Genomic DNA, 23,420 nt, shown 5'->3' with positions numbered 1-23,420 from the left:
GAGCATGTGCAGTGGCCCCGTTTAGGTTAGACATGCCGCCAGCGGGATGTTTTTGATGAGCACGCTATGGAGTAAACTTTAAGAACTTAGCCAACACGCCTCGTCTGCATCTTTTATGATTAGACAAGACAACACATATATTTGCAAGGCCATTTTCAAGAAGGATATTTAAAGAGAAACTACATCTTGTGAGCCCATCTCGGCCAACCTTGGAAGCTAGCTCAGTTGTCGATGAAATGTAAGTTCAGATATTTTATTTCTTTATTTTTTCACATTTAAAATGTTTTTTGCCATTTTAATTTTGACAGTACCACATAAGATTTGTTTTAATTGCTGATGTGGGTTTATTGATTTTTAAATGCACCAGAAAATAACCTATTTTGTACAATGCCCAGTCGTGCGTAAATGTGTTTCTGTATAGTATTTCTCCAGCGGTGGTCATGTGGTGACATAAACGATGGTATTTTGAGAGGTAATCATTGAAGTCGGACATCACTGAAGGCCTAGGTGGGAAACGCATGGCCCGCCACTGGTCAAATGAGACAAAATTAAAAAGTAAATGTGTCATTAATTAATTAAATTAATTGAATCATGAAATAATGAAATCAACTATTAAATTATACATGAATTTAATAATTAATTATATGATTATAGATTTAAATGTCATTTTGCATAAAATAAATTAATGACACATAAAAACACACTCCTGAGGCAGCGGACGGGTACCGACAGGCCAAGCGGTGTGCGGCTTCAGCGGTCACAGAGGCAAAAACTCGGACATGGGAGGAGTTCGGGGAAGCCATGGAAAACGACTTCGAAGCAATTCTGGACCACCATCTGCCGCCTCAGGAAGGGGAAGCAGTGCATTATCAACACCGTGTATGGCGTTCTGCTGACCTCAACTGCGGATGTTGTGGATCGGTGGAGGGAATACTTCGAAGACCTCCTCAATCCCACCAACACGTCTTCCTATGAGGAAGCAGTGCCTGGGGAGTCTGTGGTGGGTTCTCCTATTTCTGGGGCTGAGGTTGCTGAGGTAGTTAAAAAGCTCCTCGGTGGCAAGGCCCCGGGGGTAGATGAGATCCGCCCGGAGTTCCTTAAGGCTCTGGATGCTGTGGGGCTGTCTTGGTTGACAAGACTCTGCAGCATCGCGTGGACATCGGGGGCGGTACCTCTGGATTGGCAGACCAGGGTGGTGGTTCCTCTCTTTAAGAAGGGGAACCGGAGGGTGTGTTCTAACTATCGTGGGATCACACTCCTCAGCCTTCCCGGTAAGGTCTATTCAGGTGTACTGGAGAGGAAGCTACGCCGGATAGTCGAACCTCGGATTCAGGAGGAACAGTGTGGTTTTCGTCCTGGTCGTGGAACTGTAGACCAGCTCTATACTCTCGGCAGGGTCCTTGAGGGTGCATGGGAGTTTGCCCAACCAGTCTACATGTGTTTTGTGGACTTGGAGAAGGCATTCGACCGCGTCCCTCGGGAAGTCCTGTGGGGAGTGCTCAGAGAGTATGGGGTATCGGACTGTCTGATTGTGGCAGTCCGCTCCCTGTATGCTCAGTGCCAGAGCTTGGTCCGCATTGCCGGCAGTAAGTCGGACACGGTTCCAGTGAGGGTTGGACTCCGCCAAGGCTGCCCTTTGTCACCGATTCTGTTCATAACTTTTATGGACAGAATTTCTAGGCGCAGTCAAGGTGTTGAGGGGTTCTGGTTTGGTGGCTGCAGGATTAGGTCTCTGCTTTTTGCAGATGATGTGGTCCTGATGGCTTCATCTGGCCAGGATCTTCAGCTCTCACTGGATTGGTTCGCAGCAGAGTGTGAAGCGACTGGGATGAGAATCAGCACCTCCAAGTCCGAGTCCATGGTTCTCGCCCGGAAAAGGGTGGAGTGCCATCTCCGGGTTGGGGAGGAGATCTTGCCCCAAGTGGAGGAGTTCAAGTACCTCGGAGTGTTGTTCACGAGTGAGGGAAGAGTGGATCGTGAGATCGACAGGCGGATCGGTGCGGCGTCTTCAGTAATGTGGACGCTGTATCGATCCGTTGTGGTGAAGAAGGAGCTGAGCCGGAAGGCAAAGCTCTCAATTTACCGGTCGATCTACGTTCCCATCCTCACCTATGGTCATGAGCTTTGGGTTATGACCAAAAGGACAAGATCACGGGTACAAGCGGCCGAAAAGAGTTTCCTCCGCCGGGTGGCGGGTCTCTCCCTTAGAGATAGGGTGAGAAGCTCTGCCATCCGGGGGGAGCTCAAAGTAAAGCCGCTGCTCCTCCACATCGAGAGGAGCCAGATGAGGTGGTTCGGGCATCTGGTCAGGATGCCACCCGAACGCCTCCCTAGGGAGGTGTCTAAGGGCACGTCCGACCGGTAGGAGGCCGCGGGGAAGACCCAGGACACGTTGGGAAGACTATGTCTCCCGGCTGGCCTGGGAACGCCTCGGGGTCCCACAGGAAGAGCTGGACGAAGTGGCTGGGGAGAGGGAAGTCTGGGCTTCCCTGCTTAGGCTGCTGCCCCCGCGACCCGACCTCGGATAAGCGGAAGAAGATGGATGGATGGATGGATAAAAACACATGTATCTATTTATTTCTAATTATAATAAATTAATGACACATTTAAGTTGTAATTTAAAAAAAATATTTTTTGCTCCTTAATTTAATCTGGCTGTCATTTCCCATAATATCAGTTATTTTTGAGTAGGCAGTAGATAACTAACTGTACTTGGAACGCTCCCTTTCCAATATGCCGCGTGTGACGTCATCTACAGAACTGGAGTTGTCACAGTTTAATTAAATGCAGAACAGAGGAACCCAAGGATGCAGATGGATTGTGAGTAAAACAGTTCTTTATATAACGAAAAAGTACTCACAACAATGAGCGACGGTGCGAAAAATAGAACACAAAATGAGCACCGTGAAAAAAGGACAAAAGCTAATATAGAAAAATAACTAAACTTGGGTCGGAGTTGCAAGACGTGCAAACTACAACAGTACACCAAGCTGGATGGCACTGGAAATAGCCAAGAAGGTAAGTAGCAAAAATTCAAGAAGCATAGGTGTCTTCTGACATGGAGAGTCGAGGAGTGGAATTACAGAGTGCCATCCAGCTGACAAGGTGCTGCTTAAGTAGTGCTGGTGAGATTGGACACAGCTGTGCACGTCTCACAACCATACTTGCCAACCTTGAGACCTCTGAATTCAGGAGATGGGGGGGGGGGGGGGGGGGGGGGCGGGGTTGAGGTGGGGGTGAGGGTATGGTTGAGGTGGGCAGGGTTTGGTGGTAGCGGGGGTGTATATTGTAGCGTCCCGGAGGAGTTAGTGCTGCAAGGTGTTTTGGGTATGTTGTGTTAAGGTGCGGGTGTTCTCCCGAAATGTGTGTCATTCTTGTTTGGTGGGGGTTCACAATGTGGCGCATATTTGTAACAGTGTTAAAGTTGTTTATACGGCCACCCTCAATGTGACCTGTATGGCTGTTGATCAAGTATGGATCGCATTCACTTATGTGTGTTAAAGCCGCATATATTATGTGACTGGGCCGGCACGCCGTTTGTCTGGAGTAAAGGCGGACGTGACGACAGGTTGTAGAGGACGCTAAAGGCAGTGCCTTTAAGGCACACCCCCAAAATTGTTGTCCGGGTGGAAATCGGGAGAATGGTTGTCCCGGAGGGAGGGGCACTGAAATTCGGGAGTCTCCTGGGAAAATCGGGAGGGTTGGCAAGTATGCTCACAACTCCGCCCACAGAGAAACACAGGCACTCTATGAGGAAGACAAAAAGTAAGAGCCAGGTCTGCTGCACCAACAAAGGAAAACTGAACATACAAACCACAAGGTAGCAGCAGGCGGTGACAGGAGCACATTCCCCAGCATAGACAGTGTCGATAAGGCATTAAAAATATTATTTTGATTACTTAATTGCATGTTTTTGTCACCCTGGTCCATGATTACTTCAACGCACCCCGAGAGGGACAAGGGGTAGAAAACAGGCAAATAAGAAATATAAAAGAATCTCCATTTCCGGACTTTCATGCTCTTCCATAGACATCACAGCCTGTGTTTTGAAACTCATGTTCTTTCAACATTTCCTCAGGCATCTTGAGGAAAAAATCAGTAGAAAAGGACGCAAAATCGAATACTAGCGGATTACCTTCTTTTTCTCTCATTTTTTTCTTTTTCTCTTCTTTCTCCACTTTTCTGCAGGTTCTGGCTCCGTCATTCTCCCCATGTCATTTGAATCCTCAAATAACAAGTTTTCTTTAGTTTTTGTTTCACTCAAAAATAGGGCTCTACTACCACCTAGAACAATTCAGAGCTTTTGACCATGAAAAGTTTAGTGACCATTCAGTAAAATTGACAAAAGATTACAACAATGACAAAAACTTGAAATGTCACAACATCATGGAGCTATCTAAAAACACATTCAAAAACGATCAGCATTCAAACAAAGCAGGAAAAAGGAAAACAGAAATAATAAAATAAAATAAGCAGAAGGAGATGGATGGATGGAAAACTACAATCTTGAGATTTTATCCTGAAGATGCCAACAGTGTCATTCCAGAGTCATCAGTGCTGCTGCCCTTCTTTTTGTTTCTGGACTTAAACTCATTCTGGATTTCCAGGAAAGTTTTGTTCTTAGTCTCAGGGATAAAAAAGAAGAAGTAAATCGCCACCATAGTGCATATTCCCATAGACACCAGGAAGCAGTACTGCTGCAGATGGATCTGTGGAAACAAAGCACAACACTCTTTCTTTTTTCCGCTGACACAAATTGTTGTGTGTTGGTTTTATGTTAAGCTTTCATCAGTGGTTAGCTTCTTTGTACAAAAAATAACTCCAAAAAGTATTGTGTAAACAATTTCAATAGAATGTGCATGTGAACTGCAATGTGAACGGAAATGCTAAAAGTTAGCACGCTAGCCAGATCAGTCAAGTAACAAAATATGACTATAGATGTACAGTATACCTGCAAAATGAGCTACAAAAGCTAGCATGAAACATTAGCAAGGTAACATGCTAATGTTAGCATACGTCAAGTACCACACTGTATGACTCTAAGGTGTATTCAGTGGAAACTCGATTTACAAACCCCTTTTCGTTTGAAGTACGGCAGGCCGAATGAAAATATGCTTTGGTGTACAAACCATGTCTTGTACTAACGTTTCATCCACCCATTGAGTGCCTGCACAGGAGCCATTTTGTGCCCGGCAGCACATCCATTGTGAGCGGGCTAATCGATCTCCGGTCCTCACCGCTTATTCAGTCAATTAAGTGCTGCTGTTAGCTAAGGTGCTATTTGTGTACTTTTAAAGTATCTTTTAAGACCATTTACAACATTCTTCTAGTGTCACTAACTCAATATTAGTCCAAAAAGAGCAATGGACAAGTAATGTGTGGTTTCAGATAGTCAGAAAGTATCCATGGCGTTGTCGACATTATCTCGTCCTCCTTTCTGCTGCCCACAAAGAAGATTAACCAAAAAGGCAAAGTGGATTTGACTTTTTTACTCCTGATTATTGTAGCCACCTGGCTGTTAACGTTAAGGAGTGATGTGATTTTAAACTGTGAGTGCACCACAGGGCTAGTGACAATGTGTGTGTGCGCAGTTCAGCAAGTTGTTGTTTTGATTTAAGTTAAAGTTAAAGTACCAATGATTGTCACACACCCACTAGGTGTGGTGAAATTTGTCCTCTGCATTTGACCCATCCCCTTGTTCACCCCCTGGTAGGTGAGGGGAGCAGTGAGCAGCAGCGGTGCCGCGTCCGGGAATAACCTTTGGTGATTTAACCCCCAATTCCAACCCTTGATGCTGGGTGCTAAGCAGGGAGGTAATGGGTCCCATTTTTATAGTCTTTGGTATGACTCGGCCGGGGTTTGAACTCACAACCTACCGATCTCAGGGCGGACACTCTAACCACTAGGCCACTGAGTAGGTTTGTAGACTTTGTTATTAAATAGAAAGTTGATCCATCACTTCTTTGTTATGTTAGTTTCAATCCAATCCAATCCACTTTATTTATATAGCACATTTAAACAACAAAATGTTTCCAAAGTGCTGCACGACAATATTAAACACAATTAAAAACAATATAAAATAAATATGATTAAAAACAATTTCAAAGGGTAAAACCAATTAAAACAGTAAATAGAAAGCAATATTTTAACAACACAGAGGACAACAGAGGACCACACAACTCACATAGTGTTAAAAGCCAGAGAATAAAAGTGGGTCTTAAGACGAGACTTAAAACACTCCACTGTGGGAGCAGTTTGAACATGGAGGGGCAGAGTGTTCCAGAGCTTAGGGCCGACCACAGAGAAGGCCCTGTCTCCCCTGGTTTTAAGTCTCGTCTTGGACACCACGAGCTGGAGCTGGCTCTCGGACCTCAGCGCGCGCGCAGGATTGTAAGTTTGGATGAGGTCCGAGATATACTGAGGTGCCAGTCCATGTAAAGCTTTAAAAACAAACAGCAAGGTTTTAAAAATCAATTCTAAAATGAACAGGGAGCCAGTGCAAACTCTCAAGGATTGGGGTTATATGCTGGCGTCTCCTGGCCCCTGTTAAAAGTCGTGCTGCCGCATTCTGGACTAACTGCAACCGGGAGAGAGCTTTTTGGCTAATGCCAGCATAAAGTGCATTGCAGTAGTCCAGGCGACTTGAAATAAAAGCATGCACGACTTGTTCAAAAAGGTTAAAAGATACAAACGGTTTTACCTTTGCTAATTTGAAATACATTACCGTAGAGCACTTTATTTTGTGTTCAAAGTGTACCAACCTTAACTAAAATAAGGACTTATGTTGAGGGCTGGACCCAATATTCATGTTTACATTGTTTCTTAAGAATACATTTGCTTCAATATACAGTACAAACTGTTTTATTTATGAACCCTGTTTACGAACCATTTCTACCGCTTGCCCCTCTCCAATTAAATAAAGTGAGGTTCCACTGTACCTGCAAAAAAAGTTAAAAAAGCTTGTATGCTATAACGTTAGCATGCTAATATGGTAACGTTAGCATGCTGGCAATTGACTAATATTAGCAGGGAGCATTTGGACTTCATAAAGGTTTGAATTGGTTGAGAAATGTGGACGTACAGTAGGGAGGGGATTCATATGGCCCCACTCCTGGGTGGATCTCGCATGTGAGGAAGAGCGGCGTTAATAATTTTGCAAAGCAGTCTGCTGAACATGATGGAAAGTGCCACTCTACATAACAACTGACGCTGTGGTCAAAGTTACAATTGCCACTTAACACATTTTAAGATATTCAACACTCGACTGCCATTTGGCGGCAAAAGTGGATAGTACAAACTGTCACGGCCAGGGCGCATTGGAATGTGTCCTCCACAGCTGGCAGCAATCATCAGTCAGCACACCTGCCGATAATGAAGGAGCTGCCTTCATAAGCTTGGACAACCTGGCATGCCGCCGTCGGAATATAATCTTCTGTTGGTACTGTAAGCGATTATCTTATGCTTGATGCAACCTTGCTCTCTATCTGTCCTCTCTGTGCTTTCCCTGCGTTGATTGTCGTCTCCTCCCTCACCCCGCAGTTCCCTGTGTGCATCCCCGAGTCAAGTTGTGCGTCTTGTGCTCCCGGATCTTTCCTGCCTCACTCGTGCTTCCTGGTTCTCCACTCGTCGCTTGCCCCCGGACTACGACAACTTGCTCCTGCCTCTCGACCACGTTTCCACCCCGTGACAACCCTGCCTGCCTTGCCCTTGTCTTGACAGCACCGCTCCTCTCAACACGCACCTCCAACATTACAGTAAAACGCTACAGTTAAATACTACACATAGTCTTACACCATACACACTTTTGGATTTTGTCACACTCCAATTCCTTAGTTCGTATATTTAGTATTGTTTGATTATTATATATATTTGGACTATATATATAATAAATCTTTGAACATTACTGCGCCCTGGTGTCAGTTGCCGTCATCTTCCCCTGCAAACCATAACACAAACCCCCAAATCATGTAAAATATGTGTCAAATAAAATGGGGCCATATGAATTACTTTCCTACTAACACTTTTTTAACAAAGAATAAATGTTACTCGACCAGTCTGGTTGCGCCAAACACTAAATCTATCAAAGCATTCATTAAACAAAAATAAAACAAGAGAAGTATCCCACGCTCTTCTTTTGAAAAGTCGTTCTCTACAGAAGATACGGACATATAAATCAACAATGTTATTTGCTCATGGGGCTGGACAGGACATGACAAAAAAAAAAAAGAGAAAAAATGTTACGAAAATTGAGAATTATGGGGAAAAAGGGAATTTTTGTAACTTTGAAAATTCTTGATTTGAATGTCCAGCATGTATGTTTATGGTGAAATGGCTTGAATCGGTTGAGAAATGTAGGAAGTGTGGAAGTTTAAAAAGTTGCCCATTTTCATCAAACATATATTAATATTGTTCCCCTAGGGGAAACTGGGTAACACATGGCACACTGACAAAGCTTAACCTATTGTTACTATACTAATCTACAAGGTTAATACAGTTTGCTTCTTTTTCTTCCCCTCCATGTATTTGCTTTATTTTGTATTTCAAGTTATCATTACATGTACAGTATGTATTGTTGCATTTAAAACAATTGTATTTGTCAAGTGTTTTGCTTTTTTCACTGTGCTTATCCCACACTTGAAGGGATGTACCAATGCTGAATGTGGCTTCTGGATTTCACTCAAAAGACCAGACCGTAGTTACTTTTTTCCTTAAGTTTGCAACAGTTTTTCCAACGAAGAAACAGCTTCTTTTTTCTTCTTTAGTCTTTTTAGCAGTGTTAGTAGACTTTGGTAGCCTTTAGTTTCTTTAGCTGTCATTAGCTGTCTTTAGTAGCCTTTAGCTTCTTTAGTAGCCTTCAGTTTCTTTAGCTGTCTTTAGTAGCCTTTAGTTTCTTTAGCTGTCTTTAGTAGCCTTTAGTAGGTGAAAAACCTTTAAGGACAAAACACCACAAAATTAACATGCTGTAAAAAAATCAATCAATTATCAATCCCATAATTTACAATTATTAATTAGGCTATCAAACACTCAAGTATTAAACAAGTGCAAGAAAATTGATTAATATTTTCCCTTTAAGTTGAAACAGATTTTAAATAAATTGTCTCAACATAAATGCACCAAGATACATATAAAATAAATTTAACACCAGAAACACAATAGATACATGCAGCAGAAAACCCAATATGCAAATACATAAATACCTAACCAATTAACCACCTATTTTAGATACATATTTAAAATCCATATCCAATATAAATATATTATTAATTTAGCAGTGAAACACTCAATCTTAAATGCTGTCTACTGGTAGAAAAATGCCCCTTTTTCTATGCCCTCACCAGCAGCCAATGATCCAACACAGTTAAAGCCAACACTTTAAGTTGAGCAAACTGCTCCAACATTTATCAAACTAAGCAAAGAATATCAACACTTCCTTACTAAACAACAGTTACACAAAAACATTGTGTGTATTTAGCCTCCAGACTAAGCACGCTACATGCACACAACTCCCCCGCACCCCCCCAACTCACCAGCCAACAGGCGCGCCACACCCACAAAGAGAAATAAAGTGCAATCTTACCGGCTGTCCGTTCAGCTTTTGGTTTTGGTACACTTTTGGCACAACTCTGGGTTATCTGTAATGAACTAAACCTTTCTCCACTCTGCGCTGGCGTCTTTTGTACTCTTTGATTTGACACAGCTGTCTAATTACCGGGCTCGCGCACCAGCAGGTGAGACGGTAGCGCGCCGCGTTATACCTGCGCGTGAACGTAAACTGATCGGCTCTGATCATATAAGCCGACTGGCCGAAATAATGCCGAATTATATACATTTCCTGGGGTTGCCTAGGTGAATAGGGATGTGGATGTGTTCTATAATAAAATATAATTTTATTAAATGGGGTTTGGCTGGTTGCCAAGCCGCCGCGGTTGCGCGCTCGCGCATCAGCTGACGAGACAGCTGTTCGCCGCTACAGTATTGTTGATAATAGAGGTAATGATTGTTATTATTCATTATCAATAGTGCCATTTCTATTGGTATTTGTATTACTCCATTTGTACTGTAATAATGTTCATTGTCATTTCTGTGTTATTTACTTCACTAACTGCTTCTTTGCAATCCCTTTTACCATCATATTTGTACATATTGTATTCGCTTATGCTGTTCTGATGTTGTTGTTGTTATGTTTGTTGTTGTTGTCTCTTTGTCTTATCCCCCTGTTGTCCCTGCAATTTCCCCCCTCTGTCTTCCTTTTTTTCCTCTTTCTATCCCCTCCTGCTCCGGCCTTGCTGCACCAAATAATAATATAAATCCATTTAATAAAGTCAAATACAAATAAGGCAACAAGATAAATATCCTACACTATCCTAAACTTCTCTTTTGTAAAGTAAATCTGTACAGAAAATATGGGCATCTACATCAACAATATGATTTGCCTGAGTAGCTGGACAGGACAAAAAATAAATAAATAAATAAAACATACAATAAAATAAAAAGTTGCCCAATCATTTCGAATAGGAACAAAAGTCAGAGAAAACGTGGAATTCCTGGAAATTGAAATTTTTGGAGAATAAAACAATGTGTGAGATGAATGTTATGTTACTTTGCAGCATTCACACAAAAGAATGTTTGTATTCATAAGAGTTGGACATAAGAGTTTCCTCAAAATCATGTTGCCTATACTGTACTCACCACAATAAAAGGGAAGCTCATGCTGATTAAAAACAAGCTGGTCCAGTTTATGGAGCCTGCAATCATGTAGGCTGCAGGCCGTGACTTTTGTGTGAACAGATCCACGATCAAGATGTTAGTCACAGCGCCTTGGGAGAGAACAAAGAAGATGCCACTGTCACATGGAGCTTTTGAAGTGAAACAAATGTAAAAAAAAAATGTTTACCAGGTCCTAATCCAAAGCTCAGAATGAAGGCAAAAATACATGCCATGCTCAGGTAAGGAAAAACTGAACTGGTTTCCTGGGTATCAAGCAAAAACACAAAGATGTGCTTAATGCAACATATACTAGTACATATATTATGTTTGCGTGTGAACTTTAATACCTGTAAGGTCATGGTCAGAGTGAACAAAATGCAGCAGATACTCATCAGCGTGTATCCCCCAATAATCAGCACCTTCCTTCCCAGCCTCTCAATGAGCAAACCCTGCGAGACATGCAGCACATGACAAGTCTGAAACCATTGCATGAAAGCACTTCCTCTCCATCTGGCGCTGACCTTTCATGCTACTTGTGCCCAATTGTTCCATCACACTGCCCGGCAGTAATGTGCATTATTTTCAGAAAACATCTTACAAAGAGCATATGAGCCCAGCTATTTCACATCCTATTGATATTTTTGTATGTGTTTCAGACTCAAGGTATTTATGTTTTTTACAGATAAGATAATGCATTTACAGTACAAACTCTGTTCTTAAACACCCATTCATCCATTTGTTTTATACTGCTTGTCTTCACAAGGCTGACGGGTGACCTGGACCCTAACATAATTAGGAATTTGACCAAAGTTAATGAAAATAACATGACTCTACAGCAGGGCCCAAAAGCAGAATTTTATATGAACTATTAAACATTTTTTCGCACACTTTTATAGTAATGTGAAATTATTCTTATCCTTTAATCTAACTTGAATCAAATTTGATGTATCTTTTGTACTAAAACAAATTAGTGCGAAAAATATTGATCAATAATTATTTTTATTTTTTTTACATCATTCAAACATAAATTGATAAATTACGAGTACGGATGCTACAAAAAAATGATGTACATCCAGATCACGATTTTTATTTATCCCGATTCTTGATGGATTAATAATTTTTCAATTATTTTTAAAACATTTAAAAATATTGAACAACTGCTATTGATATTATTATTGTACTTTATGCTGTTGCCTTTATACATTTTTGGTTTGCCTTTTTTATAGTGGGGGAAAAAATTCTGAATATTATTTGGGGGGTAAAACAGTAACAAATGTAACATCATTCAAACATACATTGATAAAGATCACTAGTACGGGTGATACAAAATTTTTTTTTTTCAATACTTAAATGTATTTTTTTTTTGAAAATCAATTTTTGAATGAAAAACATTGAACAACTGCTATTGATATTATTAATTATAATTTATACTGTTGACTTTACACATTTTGGGTTTTCCTTTTTTATAGTATTACTTAGTGCATTTCTTCTCAATTGCTTTGTAAATTTCTATTCAACTGTAAGTAAGCTGGGATTGGGTTGGAGTTTTGGTTGCTCTATTTTCCTTTATTAGACTGATTCACATTTTGTGATTTTTGTAAATTTTACTTAAAAAACTGTTTAAAAAAAATGTTTTTAGGCCAAAGCTGTGCGTATAAGTCAGCTGCACAGAGTACCGTATTTTTCGGAGTATAAGTCGCTCCGGAGTATAAGTTGCACCGGCCGAAAATGCATAAAAAGAAGGAAAAAAACATATATAAGTCGCACTGGAGTATAAGTCGCATTTTTGGGGGAAATTTATTTGATAAAACCCAACACCAAGAATAGACATTTGAAAGGCAATTTAAAATAAATAAAGAATAGTGAACAACAGGCTGAATAAGTGTACGCTATATGACGCATAAATAACCGACTGAGAACGTGCCTGGTATGTTAACGTAACATATTATGGTAAGAGTCATTCAAATCACTATAACATATAGAACATGCTATATGTTTACCAAACAATCTGTCACTCCTAATCGCTAAATCCCATGAAATCTTATACGTCTAGTCTCTTACGTGAATGAGCTAAATAATTTTATTTGATATTTTACGGTAATGTGTTAATAATTTCCCACATAAGTTGCTCCTGAGTATAAGTTGCACCCCCGGCCAAACTATGAAAAAAACTGCGACTTATAGTCCGAAAAATACGGTAGCTTTTGTAACCTATAACCTGTTTTGAAAAGGTTTTACTATAACTTATGTACAAGCAAATATACAGTACAGGCCAAAAGTTTGGACACACTTTCTCATTTCAATGCATTTTCTTTATTTTCATAACTATTTACATTGTAGATTGTCACTGAAGGCATCAACACTATGACATCTGTGAAGTGAAAACCTTCTTGAAGCTCACCGAGAGAATGCCAAGAGTGTGCAAAACAATAATCAGAGCAAAGGGTGGCTATTTTGAAGAAACTAGAATATAAAACACGTTTTCAGTTATTTCACCTTTTTTTGTTAAGTACATAACTCCACATGTGTTCATTCATAGTTTTGATGCCTTCAGTGACAATCTACAATGTAAATAGTCATGAAAATAAAGAAAACACATTGAATGAGAAGGTGTGTCCAAACTTTTGGCCTGTACTGTATATATTACGGGAGTCATGTTGAATCGAAAATCGATTCTGAATCGAGCAGTCACCCTAAAATTTGGAAGTGTCCAAAAATTCCTACCTCTAAAGATAATTACGTCAATCCGGATCAGGTTTTGAACCCCGTTTCATCTGGCAGAGCAGGAAGCGAGTGGGATTAAGTTTGCGGTAAAAATGAATATGAACCACCCTGCCATCTTGATCCATTGTATAAAATTATCTCCAAATTGAATCGTGAAGTGTCCAAAAATTCCTACCTCTAAAGAAAATTACGTCAATCCGGATCAGGTTTTGAACCCCGTTTTATCTGGCAGAGCAGGAAGCGAGTGGGAATAAGTTTGCGGTAAAAATGAATATGAACCACCCTGCCATCTTGATCCATTGTATAAAATTATCTCCAAATCCAAATTTACGTAATGTGCAAAACATAAATGACCAGTTCATGCGGTCGAATGCCTTCTCCGCATCAACAGTACATACTGCCGTGGGATAAGGGAGATTTCTAGCATAGTAAATAACATTAAACAATTTCCTTGTATTGTCTGAAGATTGTCGACCTACCATGAAGCCAGTTTGGTCAGTATGAATTCATTTTCCTATTACATTTGATAATCGTGTGGCTAAGATTTTGGCCAAGATTTTATTGTCCATATTGGCTAAGGATAAAGGACGATAATTACCGCAAATCAATGGGTCTTTATCCTTTTTATATATCAATGAGAAATGAGAAAAATTGAAGGTTGGAGAAAACAATTGTTTATTAAATGAAGATTTGTACATTTGCAAAAACAGAGGAGACAAATCTTCATTAAATAATTGATACAATTCTGTATTGTAGCCATCAGGGCCAGGAGATTTATTTTTTGCAAATGAATTTATAGCTTTTTGAATTTCCATTAATTGTATAGGTTCCTCCAGTGATTTTTTGTCATGCTCTGATAAGGATGGCAGTTGTATTGGGTTTAAATATGACTGCATAGCTTCTATGCTACGATCTTTCTCAGACGTATGTAGATTTGTATAAAATGTTCTAAACGTTTCATTGATTTGCTTGGGATCAACAGAAATACTACCATCTGAAAGTTTAATATTAGATATATGATTTCTAGTCATCTGCTTCTTTAACCTTAACGCAAGGAGCTTTCCAGCCTGCTCGCCGCCATATTTGAAACTTTTATTTTGCCCTATTAATTTTATGTTCAACCTTCTGCTTTATTATATTATCATATTCCATTCTTTGTTTGCAAAGTTTGATCCATGTTTCCTGATTATACTGTTTGGACAATGTGTCCTGCAATTGTTTGATTCCATTCAATAATTCATTTTCTTCAGCACGTTTTTTATTCTTAAAGCTTGCAATCCTAATAAGTTCTCCTCTTACACAACACTTAAGTGCTTCCCATATTGTGGAGATGTCAGAGACAGAATCCTGGTTATTTTTAATCAAATCTGAAATAATTTTTTAAATTTGTAATCTATTTTCCTCACTTTCTAATAAAGATGTATTCATTTATAATTTAATTTATATTAATATTCTTGTCTTCATGAAAGAAAGGAATCTAAATGTGTTAAACATGCTTGTAGTATCATTAAACCCCTTTAACTTGTTAACAAAAACGTCTTTTTCATAAATAAATAAATATAAATTATATATATGAATGAGGTAAATCCTCTCGACTTGGTCAATTGAAAAGTGTAAAGTGAAAAGTGTGGGCACCCCTGAATTAAAGGCTGACTTTATAGTTCTGATGTTTGCTTTTAGGAATAGTTAGCTTATTTTTTATACTTTATACTCCAATTTGCATTATTTTCTGTGTATCGAGTTCAAATGTCATGGTTTCAAATACTTTCAAGTTAATATGTTGTGTCTAAAATAAAGAATTAAGCCAGCCTTAGATTTAAAAAATAAATCAATAAAAAAGGGTCGCTAAAGAAAGTAATCTGAGGTCTGGCAATGACGACAAGCAAGTGTACCTTCAAAAATTATTTCTATTTTATGGTAAACGTACAACTTATTGTTGTTTTAGCCCTTTTCTGCACTACTACAGTATAAAACATCACATGCCCAATAGTCTTTGCAGCAAATGAAATGTAAAATACTCACACGTGTCAAAACAGTGAGGCATTCACAGGCACCAGTGCCCACGGTGGCATACGATATTTTGTCATTAGGAATTCCTGCTTGTCTGAACACATAATCTGTGTAAAAATAGATCTGCGGAAAAAACAGAAGAGAATAGATTTAAAATTAATTGTTCATTAATTGAACGATTTGCAGTATGAAGAAGACATTTATAGTAGGGGTATTCAACTAAATTGTTTTGGGGGCCATTTTATCCAGTAGGCAAAGGATCTTTCCTTTTTTGTATATTTTTGAGAAACAGCATCCTCTATGGTAGACATTTGATTTTGGTCTACTTGTCAGAGTTACAGGAGATATTTCTGTAAAAAAGATAGTCAAAGATCATCTCTATGACAGCACTCAAGTGTTTTTAAGAATCTGCTGCAAAAATATGAGTGTCTCACAAGTTTTTTTGAACTGAACTTGCGGGCCACCAGTTGAATAGCCCAAATGGTGAAAAAGAGAGGATCTAAAATGGAACCTTGAGGAACACCACTCGTATAACTAAAGACGTTGAACAAATAACTGCTGACTGCATCTGAAGTAAACAAGATACAGCAACACCTTAGTTACATAAATCACATTGTAATTACCAAAAAGGAAAGTACTTAGAGAGGTGCCTTGAGCAATGCCTCAGTTATGTAAAATACAAGTTTGGACCCCAGTGTTCTGTGTTTGCTACCAAGGTCTGCCAATGAGTTTTCAGTGGTCACATACGGCGTTGATTCCATTGAGCTGCTCAGCTGCATTGAGAAGCATGATGGTGATAAGCTGCCATCGCATGTCGCGGTCCGCAAACAGTTCCCACGGCTTTTTGGCCGAGATTCCAACCAGGTTGTTCCTCTCGTTCTCAATTTCCTCCATTTCTTTTTCACAATTTGCAGCACCGTGGAGTTGCTTTATGGCTGCGTCGGAGAAGAGACAACAATGTGTTGACTGATGTCCTCACATATCCGGAAAGGCACGAGGTCTTTTTTTTGTGAAAAAACAAAAAGGTTGACTGCATCAAATATGATCACATGCTTGATCTTCTGGTGATGAAAGCATATGTTTCTGCCTGTGACGATTTCTGATAAAATCATGTTCACTGAACAGAATCAGACAGTCCTTTTACCTTTTTTGCATCCCTCATCATCTCCTCTGTCAATGAGGAGAAAGCAAGGACTCTCCGGGAACCAGGGGAGGGTCAGGAGCTGCATGATCGCTGGGATAGCCGTGGTGGACAGCAGAATGGGCCAATACTCTTCTCTACCCAGCAGCTCTCTGTTGAACCACACAGCTTGTCTCGTACTATACACACACTTCCAAATATTGACATGTTACGCCAGTCATAACAACAAAATATGCTTACTTGAGCCCCATCACTTGTCCAGTCAGGATCCCCCCAGTGAGAAAAACATAGGTCCCCATTCCCAAGAGGCCACGGATGGCAGTCGGAGCGATTTCGGTCAAGTACAAAGGTTGAACAATAAGGCCAACGCCTACGTATATGTAAGTAACACATGGTCACATATGGTAAGCAAATATTTGTTGAACATTCTAAGCATATTTCATTATGTGTCACCTGCATTTACTCCAATGATAAGACGACCGATGATGATGAGTTCAAACGATCCTGTTCCATAGCTCAGACCCATCATCAGTGCAGCAGTTATTGCCAGAATGTTGTTAGTCAACAACGTCCCTTTCCTGCAGCAACATAGACGTATGACCTTATATGACATGACACTGAAGCCACAACATTATGTACACCACACATCTATTGAGAAAGTTGTCAACTCAGTTTATCCATTGAACAAAGTGTGTGGTTTGTGGTTGTCTGAGGTGGACTGTCTTCTGTGAACCCTTTGGAACAGGGGTGGCCACACTTTTTCTGCAGTTGAGCTAATTTTCAATTAACCAAGTCGAGGGGATCTACCTCATTTATATATATAATTTATATTAATTAATTTATTTATTTTTGTTAACAAGTTAAAGGTGTTTAATGATAATACAAGCATGTTTAACATATACATTCCTTTCTTTCATGAAGACAAAAATACAAGTTGGTGTATTAACTGATTCTGATGACTTGCATTGATTGGAATCAGACAGTAGTGCTGATAACGTCCGCATTTTCAAATGGAGGAGAAACAAAGTCCTCCTTTCTGTCCAATACCATATAAAAGTGGTTGTTTTTTGACATCTTATTTGTCCAGCTTCCATATTAATTTTTATACACTTTACAATAAATACATTGACACCAAACTCCGTAGCTTGCGAGCTTGTGCACGCCAATTTTCGGAGACTATTATTTTGTTAGTGCAGGCAGGATGAAGCAGCGCTTTTATTGTGAAGACAGGAACTGTGCAGTCGGTCTTTAGAGTTTTGACAGCAGGTACGGCGCGAGAGTCTGTTGAAATAAAAAGTGTTTCTCGCCTTCCTGTCGGTCATTTATTCTTAATAATGAGCTCGCAGCAACCAGCGTCATCTGTGACGAAAGTGACGTCTTGGTGAAGATCGCAAATTTTTAGGTGTATTTTTTTAATGCCTGGCTGGCGATCGACTGACATAGCCTCTGCGATCGGCCGGTAGCTCGCGACTGATGCTATGGGCACCCCTGCTCTGGAGATTTTCAATTTTCATTATATTTAAAGCCAAACAGGACATAAAAGTCCTTAAAAATATTTTGTATTAAAAAAAAAATGTTGCCTCAAATTTGTTAATAGACTTCGGTCCTAAAAAAATATATAAATTATTTCAAGCTTGGTTTTTTTTGACAGGTTAAAATGACTAAATTAACTAATATTACGCAAATGTAGACTAATTGACAACTGTGGCATCATTTGATCAAAAGGCCTTCAATGGGTTAAAATCAGGGCTGCCAAAAACAACTCGTTAATTCATGTGATTAATCACAAAAAAAATGATCGCATGAAACATTTATCACCGCAGATTAATCAAGCAAGTTTATTTTGACAGCATATGCTCCTTTACCTTAGTTGGGGATGGTTACCTGGTGTGCTCGCTTCCAAATTTCACTTCAAAAATACATCCAGACGGACGGGACTTTATATTTTATAATACTTTATATTAAACTGCTACCAAGTTTTGAGCAAACAAATGATGAGTAAAACATTTTTTTAAATGTCACTGGATGACATTCTGACAATAAAATTGTACTTGTGTCCAAACCATTTAGTTAATATAATAACACAATTTCATGATTACGGTTCGGGTTTGGTGAATGCGCATATGAAACTTGTGGGGTTCGGTACCTCCAACAAGGTTAAGAACCACTGATTTAAACCATGCAAGCGAGTAATAACTTGTGATTAATCATAATTAATCCAACTAAAAAAGTGATACAAATTAAATAATCATTTGACAGCATTAGTGAGAATTTTTTTTAAAATGAAATGTTTGGTATTTTTGTTTAGGACTGAAATTGATTAAAAGATCTGAGCAAAGAAACAAAGAAAAAAATCCCAAATATTTTTATGCCTTTTGAAAAATGAAGGACTTTTATGTAAGGCTGCAACAATTAATCAAATAACTACTAATTATTAGGTTACTATTAATTAAGACTAGAAAAAAGCTTTGATTTATATTCTTTATTAACTGTTTAATGAGTGTAACTAATTAATATTGACACAATTCATACCGCATGAAGTGCAGGGAATGCGTGAAATATTAAAATGCGTGAACATAGTTTCCGCACATGACAGCGGTTTTGTGGGGGGGTTGTGATCTGTGTGGCAGCGAACAGCGAAGATTTTTAAAATGTACTTTTTCCTTAATACACACATGTTAAAAGTGCAATTTCAATAATGATGATTTGCATTTATTAGAAAAAAAGAAAGAAGGTCTTGGCATGCAGAAAAATTGATGTGTATTTCAACAATTTTCCCTAAAACAAGCTTAGCAGCTATGAAGTATGTTTTATCCGATTGGCACAATCAATAGCTGCAGGCCTACTGATATGTCCTTTTAGGCTTTGGGGTATTGTGAAATAACAAGTGTATCATAAACTTGTGAAATAATTGGACATTGAAATTTTTAAATGTAACATTAAAAAACTGTTCTTGGAAAAAACGCAAACTAAAACTGAAATGACTGAATTTACTGAAAGGGAAAAAACATTTCTGATGAAATGAGATAACCAAAATACGGCATAAAAAAGTAGCTGCCAGATTGTTCACATTGCTCTTGTCTTGGATCATAATTCACTGTGATTCATTAAAAAATTTAAATCCATACCGTCCCAGCTTTATTGACAATGTTCCTCCAACTGACACTCCTACTAGTCCTCCAAGGGTAAATATTGACACAATGATGGACCACAAAAGGGTGAGAGCGTCCTCTGCAATTCCGGTCTGATAACGCACTGTCCACGTTTGGTTGATGAACTCTTGCACATGCTACAAACATGGAAAATATAGATATACCACATTGATCAAAATGAGAAAATGTCCCAAAAATAGAGCATTATTACCTTAGTGGGTGCATTAATGATGGAGACGTTATATCCATACTGGAAGCTTCCTCCTATACAAGCAGCAAAGGTTGCCAGAAGAAGGGATTTGTTTGGAAACTCCAGGAAAGACAGGCAAGCACAAAGATGAAACAATTTAATTTCACCCCACTGCAAAACAACTTAACACAACATACCTTTATACCCAGTCTTGTTTCTTCCGGCTGTTTAATCAACAAGGGCGTATATTCATAATCGTCCCTATTATCTTTCGGCATTTTGTCTGTTCCCCACACAGCGTCCTTCTTAAGCTCGCTCTCGAAAAGAAAACCAAATCTGATGAGAAAACAGTTTTATACTGCAGCAAAACACTGTTCTTGAGTCATAACAATATGACCGTGGCCTGTTAAGAATGGACACATTTCCACTTTGAAACAATTTCACACATGGGGCCGTAAAATTTGGATGTTGCAAGAAGTTTTCCCAGAAAAAACTAACTGGAGTAATTCATGAAGTCCACAAATGTAATTATACAGCTTACAAAATAGTGACAAAAATGTATTTTCTTTTTGGTGTCAAAGCAGGCCAGTACGTTACATGCATATGTGTTACAGCCGAAGGACGTACAGTATGAAGAATTGAGTAAATTACCTTGATTCGTGTGTCAAGAACAAAGGTTGCGACTTTAATTTGCAGTAAATCATTTTAACAAAGTATTACGGGGAAACAAGCCCATTTTGGTGTGGATGACTAACATTTCCAAACTAAGACCAGCCCTTTAATGTGGTGTTTTTTTACTATATATTGAAACAATGTTAGGTTATCGGGGCCTGCAAAGCCTTCCCTGCCGTTTACCTAAATTCTAGTATTTGTCCTATGAAATCAAATATTAGTTTTTTCCTGACAGTCTATTTTGTACTGTTTTCAGTATGTGTTACCCCAGGATGCAGAGACGGCAGGTGAAGTGCAAGTAAGAGTAAGAATGGGTACCGTTCGCATTTGAACTGATACTGGTATCAATTCCCCGGTACCTTTGAACACAACGGTACAAAATTTTAGTACTTTTGTATGTGTTGATGAATGTTAATTGTTTGATGATAGTTTTTTTTAACCCATCCATCCATCCATCCATTTTCTACCGCTTATTCCCTTTTGGGGTTGCGGGGGGCGCTGGAGCCTATCTCAGCTACAATCGGGCGGAAGGCGGGGTACACCCTGGACAAGTCGCCACCTCATCGCAGGGCCAACACAGATAGACAGACAACATTCACACTCACATCCACACACTAGGGCCAATTTTTAGTGTTGCCAATCAACTTATCCCCAGGTGCATGTCTTTGGAGGTGGGAGGAAGCCGGAGTACCCGGAGGGAACCCACGCAGTCATGGGGAGAACATGCAAACTCCACACAGAAAGATCCCGAGCCCGGGATTGAACCCAAGACTACTCAGGACCTTCGTATTGTGAGGCAGATGCACTAACCCCTCTGCCACCGTTTAAAAATGAGCTAATTACGTTAACTGTGCTGACCAGTAGTCATATCTAGTTTTCTTATGAAGTTTGAGTCTAATTTGCTATGCAGTTTCACTTCCAAGACATTAAATGGCAGTAGTGTACAGGCTATCTATGGTATGTTGTTTAACTCGGAAGTAGCTTTTTCCGTGAAGCTGAATGTGTTATGTTGCGCCCTACAAAGTGTTTACACTGTAAGTGTTGTGCTTTTTACATTATTGATTATAACATTAATCTTAATTAGGCCCGTCAGCAATGGTTGCGTAGGCCCTGTTGTAATGGCCCCATGCATTATTTTTCACCCACTTCGATCATTTTTAAGGCCTTTAATGTTTACAAAACTCAGCAATTTTTGCAAGCACGTCTAGTCCGGAGATAAATTGGATATTTTGTCGTTACCGAAGATGACATATCAAAATTGATTCTCTAGTGCCCCCTTGAATTTTTTTATTTTTATTTTAAAGTTAAAAAGTTAAAGTACCAATGATTGTCACACACACACACTAGGTGTGGCGAGATTATTCTCTGCATTTGACCCATCACCCTTGATCACCCCCTGGGAGGTGAGGGGAGCAGTGGGCAGCAGCGGTGGCCGCGCCCGGGAATCATTTTTGGTGATTTAACCCCCAATTCCAACCCTTGATGCTGAGTGCCAAGCAGGGAGGTAATGGGTCCCATTTTTATAGTCTTTGGTATGACTCGGCCGGGATTTGAACTCACAACCTACCGATCTCAGGGCGGACACTCTAACCACTAGGCCACTGAGTAATTTGCCCCTGCCATCGGATTTATGTATCTTCACGAAAATTGCTGGAGACATCGATCATGACAGGACACAAATAAAAGTCTCAAAAACCCATATATGAAAACAAACAGGATGTAAGCTACAAATAGCTAAGCTACAGGAAAAGCTACTCGTTAAAAAAGTAGCTTAACTACTGCCAAGCTACTAGAAAATGTAGTTAAACTACGATAGCTTAGCTACATGTAGCTTGTTACTGCCCATCACTGTTTATTGTTTATACTTCATATGTAGTGTCGTCACGATCTGATGTGGCGGGGGGGGGGTTGTAAATAACAGTTAAAAGTTATGGGTTAGTCAGGCTTAGTTAACAATAGCTTGCTTCATTTAATTAAACTAATACTTTAGCAAACTAAAATGTATCTGATTATTTCCATATATTGTAAATTGTACATTCTTTATTCAGATAGATAGCCCAGCCAATCTTTTTTTTTAGCCCAATGTGGCCTCCCAGAGTCAAAAAGTTTTGACATCTCTGTACTAGATTGATGTTAGATTTTGTTCAAGCAGACTTCAAAGCGACTAATGAGAAAGGATGTATCTATCATCTATCAAGGTCCCCACAACTTCTTACCTTCATCTTCACTGTCTTCCTCTTCTTCCTTCTCATCTTCTGACTCTTTAGAGTCAAAGTTGAGGTAATCATCTGCAGCCGGCTTCTTCTTGCTTTTTGCCTTGCCACTGTCGGGTTCGACTAGCTGCTGCTTCTCCACTGTGTCGTTTGCCCACGTCGGGGCTTGGCTGCGATTCTGATGCACTGACACGAACTCCTTGAATCCCTCATCGTCTTCCAGCTGACACACCAAAGAATGGTTAAAAACATTTTCACTTTCAACAGTGTATGTATACATTGTGACGGACTGTGAGAATGTTATGTCTGATGCCTAGAGCCTTGTGTGTTATGCTATCTTGTGTCATGCTCATGCAAAATGAAACATCATTAAAATATTTTAAAAATGTATTTGATTAAACAAAATTATGCCACAGCAATCCTGTGATTAACCTGTTTTGGAAAATAATCCTTTGACAGTTTATTAATTTAGGAATATGTTAATGTTGTGGTAGGTGGTGGTAAAAACATTGCAATATACTGACAGTTGCTTTAAGTCACTGTAAGTACCGGTAGCTTTAGGTAACCATAATAACATTATGGTTACCTAATTTATCAACAGAAGAGTCAAA

General features: G+C 39.4%; 1 protein-coding gene across 3 annotated transcripts; it reads right to left on the bottom strand.

The window, feature by feature from the left end:
• Positions 1-3,655: 3,655 nt before the first annotated feature.
• LOC133623276 (solute carrier family 2, facilitated glucose transporter member 11-like) lies at positions 3,656-22,929 on the bottom strand. Of its 3 annotated transcripts, none has more exons than XM_061986428.1 (13): positions 22,813-22,929; positions 20,122-20,239; positions 19,946-20,044; positions 19,711-19,871; positions 17,036-17,160; positions 16,823-16,952; positions 16,586-16,734; positions 16,189-16,376; positions 15,454-15,564; positions 11,055-11,156; positions 10,895-10,970; positions 10,690-10,817; positions 3,656-4,709 (listed from the first exon to the last, which is right to left on the bottom strand). In XM_061986428.1, the coding sequence occupies exons 2-13, from the start codon at positions 20,200-20,202 to the stop codon at positions 4,515-4,517; spliced, it is 1,545 nt and encodes a 514-aa protein (XP_061842412.1). In that variant the 5' UTR covers positions 20,203-20,239; positions 22,813-22,929; the 3' UTR covers positions 3,656-4,514. The 3 variants fall into 3 exon arrangements, with proteins under 3 accessions (XP_061842412.1, XP_061842411.1, XP_061842414.1); XM_061986427.1 differs by having other exon boundaries at positions 20,122-20,260; positions 22,813-22,926; XM_061986430.1 differs by lacking the exon at positions 20,122-20,239 and having other exon boundaries at positions 22,813-22,849.
• Between the last annotated feature and the right edge of the window lie 491 nt (positions 22,930-23,420).

Source organism: Nerophis lumbriciformis, linkage group LG12, assembly GCF_033978685.3.
Source record: "Nerophis lumbriciformis linkage group LG12, RoL_Nlum_v2.1, whole genome shotgun sequence".
Taxonomy (NCBI): Eukaryota; Metazoa; Chordata; class Actinopteri; order Syngnathiformes; family Syngnathidae; genus Nerophis; species Nerophis lumbriciformis.
Note: the sequence above shows the minus strand (reverse complement) of the source record. Positions and strands in the feature narration are given on the sequence as shown.

Excerpts from the sequence above, each read along its gene's own strand:
- LOC133623276 (XM_061986428.1), bottom strand. The coding sequence starts at position 20,202 with ATGCCGAAAGATAATAGGGACGATTATGAATATACGCCCTTGTTGATT. Across the intron at positions 16,735-16,822 it reads GGACAAGTGATGGGGCTCAA|AGAGCTGCTGGGTAGAGAAG; the intron begins GTAAGCATATTT and ends GTGGTTCAACAG. Across the intron at positions 16,377-16,585 it reads TGATGAGGGATGCAAAAAAG|CCATAAAGCAACTCCACGGT; the intron begins GTAAAAGGACTG and ends TCTCCGACGCAG.